The sequence below is a fragment of the Primulina tabacum genome, unplaced genomic scaffold (assembly GCF_025594145.1).
Source record: "Primulina tabacum isolate GXHZ01 unplaced genomic scaffold, ASM2559414v2 Contig388, whole genome shotgun sequence".
NCBI classification, from domain to species: Eukaryota; Viridiplantae; Streptophyta; class Magnoliopsida; order Lamiales; family Gesneriaceae; genus Primulina; species Primulina tabacum.
Window position 1 is genome coordinate 144,276 of NW_027459735.1, and position 4,317 is coordinate 148,592.

The following is a 4,317-nucleotide window of genomic DNA, read 5'->3' on the forward strand; positions in this document are numbered from 1 at the left end:
TTAGAAAACCTTCTCTTTGGGTAGAGTTGCACTAACAGACTGAAGTTTTTGGAGACTTCTCAAAGTCTTTTCTTCGTATATCAGGACATCTGCACACCATTCCATCCACTTAACTTCCTTGAATTGCTCATAAACTTCTTCATTATCAGACATTTCACCTTCCTCTTTCACTAATGGTTCAATCTTCTCGGATTTCAGAGCTCTACTTTTGTTGGTTCGAACCTTCCCGGGAGAATCAGACTTCCCTAGTCTGCCTTTCCCACATGACAATGGATGAGTTTCTTTCTGTTTTTTTGCATTCTTACGGCCCACTTTTGCGTTAGAATTCTTCCCCCCAACAGCTGCCACTTCCTGAAAGCAGATTGTGCAAACAATAAATAACATAGATAGCCAATGAAATTGGAGTGATGATAGATGATAAGAAGCAGACTAGATAGATGATGAGAAGCAGACTAGTGTCCCGAATAATCCTCTCCAATCCCATAATAGCTAATTTGCTACAGTATTCTATAGGTAGAGAATGTTTTGCTTTAAAGAATTTAATTGTGGGTTCTCATTGAGAAATTAGACCCGGAAACTAATTCTGTAGTAAGCTTTTGATTCAGTATAAGCGCAAAAACAAAAACAAAACAAAATAATAGTTCAAAATCAGCTTGAGACATGGGGACTGAAGGTTATTAAAATACTCAACCTACCATTTCCAGAAGTTGTGCTGCTCGTTCTTTCAGTTGGGGAGCTCGAGGTAAGAAAGTCTCATGATGTTGAAGTTCAACAGGAGCAATTTTTTTTGTAAGGCCAAGCGTTTCATCTAATCTTACCTTTTCCCAATTGCCAAATCCATGATAGTGAATACCAAGCAGCAGCCTTGCATCGTCCTCTAATGGTACAAATAAGGAAAAGTTACAAAAACCATTTATATAGGATCACAACATTTCTCCACGATAAGCAATATAAGACAACCAAACCCTTCCCGAACGCAAAATTATAAAATTAAGCTAAGTTAACAATAATTTGACTAAAAATAAAAGCAGCAGTGGAAAGGAATAAATAGACTAGCCAAAACAACAAAGAAATATTTACTCACTCTGATTCCAGCCACAGCCCTTAGACCATGTGGCAGGTTTGAGATATGCAAGTGCTCTGAATTGAGAAATAGGATCTTCATAGCGGCTAATCCTCTTGGTAAGAAGCTGAAGTTCTTTAACACGGCATAAAACTTCATCAGCTTTTACAGGCACACCAAAAAAATCCAATAGAGGCCCCTAAGGATATAGTGATAAGAGTTTCAGCTGCCTTACCAGAGTATTGATAAACCTACTAAACAGCAGATAAATGACAAGACACAAACCTTTGGATCAAGTGTCTCTCCTTTAACTGCTTCTCTACATCCATCAATCAAAGCATCATAAAGCTCAATTTGTGCCTCCATTGGAGCAGATTCAACTACACCACAAACTTCTGAGGCGATTAAGCCAATTTGGCTATCATCTCCAAACTTCTTAACCTGATTGAAGCCATTTGATCAGAAACAGGTAACGCAATTGATAAAAAGAACAAAAGACTAAAGGAAAGATAATATTGAAGGGAGAGATTTGAAATACTTTTCCACTCATAAAGAAGAAAACACTGGTAGTATCTACATTAGTCGTCATCAGTGCGCAAATTTCAAAAGCCTACATATTCGATCATTTTTTAAATATTGAAAGAAATCTAACATACTTTCAACAGTCTTTCCGGCAAAATCAACTTACTATTCAAATTATCTTATCTCTAGCTTTTAAAAAACTCTGTGTATAACTTCCCGAGTTTCCAACTACAAAAAGTTCCTTCTTACAAATACATGGTACTCAATAATAGTTTAAAACTACCTTGAATTTACCACTTGGTCTACCATAGATAAGGACTGAGAATGAAACATTAGAAACACATTCCTTAATCCATGATCTCCGTTTCCTCTCAGAACCCTTGTTAGAACAAACTCCCAAAAAGCTCCAATCAATGTTATCATATATCTTCTCAAATCAACTTTCAATGACCACCCTTCTTTTCTTTTTTACGTATCATCTCTTCTACCACTCATTGGCTATAAGACAACAATCAAGAATCTCTCCCTCCGATAAAAACACATTGAATCTCTACTAGGGTGGTGTTTAAAACTTTCTTCAATCTTATTGACAAAACTTTAGCAATAAGCTTATACAAACTGGTTATCAAACTAATAAACCTAGTCTCTTTTACCTTAACATCTTGTTTCTTCGGGATCAAACAAATGTATATCTCATTGGTGATACAATTTACAATACCCCATCAAAAAATTCATTAAACACCTTCAGCAAATCTCCTTTGATACTATCCCAAATTCCTCATAAAATGTCATTGTAAAACCATATGGGTCCGGAGTATTCGATCCATCACTCTCAAACACTGCTTTTTGATCTAAAGGTCTCTCCAATTATAATCCAGACTCACCATCTATAGGACTCCAATCCACTCCTATGCCCCAATCCCACGCATCGGATTTATAAGTTACTGAAGAACTTTATTGTTTTAGAATCAATCTGTACATCATCTGAAATTACCGACTCATCAGCCAACTCCAACTTAGTGATAGATGACCTGCTCCTACGCTGATTTAATAATGAATGGAAAATTTTGTGTTATAATCCCCTTCCCTCGATCACTTCACTTTCGCTTTTTGGTTATCTATCTTTGATTCCTTTAAAACAATGCTTTCAATTCACATTTGGCTTCTCTTCTTTTCTTTGCTAATACATCTGTCCACTGGCCCCCATTCTCTTACTCATCGAATTGTCGAATTTTATTTTTTAACTCGGCATATCTCACATCCACATCTCCAAAAATCTTTTTATACAATTTATGACATCAAATTTTATACATTTAAGTTTCCTCATAAATTTGTACTCCTCCGAACCCTGAGATTCATGTTGCTCAACCAAGATGATATTGAGATTTAAATTTTGATGAGTCAACCACACCTTCTCAAATCTAAATGGCGATGGACCCCACTTTGCTTTTGATGTGTCTATATAATCATTGGAAATGATATGGGTAATTCTGGATAAGCCTGTTGTCTGTAGATCGGAAAAATATCCACCCAAGCCCCTAAAACATGTATCTGTCTAACTTACAACAAATAAGTGAATCCCTAAAACTAGACCATATGCTTAGCATTCAAAAGGTGGATCTTGCAACTCCAATTCCCCAACCAATGTAAAACCGAGCGGAAGATAACGAACTCTACATATTATTGATGAATACAATGTTACATCATTTATAGATTACACAAAGAAAATCCCATAAATTAAGGAAACAAGAAATATTATCGTATCAATCTAAAAGTATAAAATATCCAATCAAATTTTCTAATTCTAACTCAATCGTTATTAACAAAAATATAGACAATTAAAATATTTTCTATAAACATTTAATACAAAGGACGCCAATAAGAAACTCAAGAGTTTGTCCAGTTAATTCATTTGTAAGAAGATCTGCAAGTTGGTGGAATGTAGGCACATATTCAATACAAAGGACGCCTTTGTCCACTAATGAAGTGTCGATCTACTTCCACATGTTTGGTTCGGTCATGGTAAATAGGATTGAGAGCTATGGTGATTGTTGACTTATTATCACAATACAGTTTCGTAGGACCTTCAAACTGAATATTCTCTTCCATCACCTTTTTTATAAAGATTAGTTTGCATACCCCATTAGCCATAGCCCCATATTCTGCTTCAGCACTGCTTCTTGCGACAACCGATTGTTTTTTGCTTTGCCATGCTACTAAATTCCTCATATCATCGTACAATACCCAGAGGTTGACTTTTGATAATTGATGGAGCCAGCCAATCCGCATCGGTAAAAACCTTCACAGTTCGATCATTAGTCTTTCCAAAGAATAATCCTCTCCCAGGAGTTTGCTTCAAGTATCTCAAGAACAATACCTGGTTGGTCTAAAGGCTGAAAACCTACCACCATTTCCTTTTCATGGTTGTAACTAGGATTCACAACTCTTCTTGAGCAGACTTCAATTTCTGGCTGACTCCTTGAAACTCCACTTGTTTCCATTCTCCTTTGTGATTTGGAGTGGAATCATGTTTAAAGTGGAAGTATCGTGGATTTGAGGGTGATCACACGAAGAAATTACTGCGGGAATAAACTATGTATCGACAGCAGTATCAGGTGGGATGTCCAAAGAACACCGACGAGCTTCATCATGAATGGATTATCCCCCATGAAGTGAAGTTGAGGTAAAATAGGGAGCATCTTCGAAAAAGGTTACATTCTTAGACATGTTTT

General features: G+C 36.3%; 1 protein-coding gene across 1 annotated transcript; it reads right to left on the minus strand.

The window, feature by feature from the left end:
• On the minus strand, window positions 1-3,958 carry LOC142534137 (protein CHROMATIN REMODELING 5-like). Its single transcript, XM_075641055.1, has 5 exons — window positions 3,725-3,958; window positions 1,349-1,504; window positions 1,085-1,262; window positions 696-877; window positions 1-351 (listed from the first exon to the last, which is right to left on the minus strand). Exons 1-5 carry the CDS (start codon window positions 3,872-3,874, stop codon window positions 1-3), a joined length of 1,017 nt encoding a protein of 338 aa, XP_075497170.1. The 5' UTR covers window positions 3,875-3,958.
• Between the last annotated feature and the right edge of the window lie 359 nt (window positions 3,959-4,317).

Coding starts and splice junctions, on each gene's coding strand:
- LOC142534137 (XM_075641055.1), bottom strand. CDS start 3,874: ATGCGGATTGGCTGGCTCCATCAATTATCAAAAGTCAACCTCTGGGTA. Junction 1,505..3,724: donor ATGGGGCTATGGCTAATGGG/GTATGCAAACTA, acceptor GGCTTCAATCAG/GTTAAGAAGTTTGGAGATGA. Junction 352..695: donor CAGCACAACTTCTGGAAATG/GTAGGTTGAGTA, acceptor ATCTGCTTTCAG/GAAGTGGCAGCTGTTGGGGG.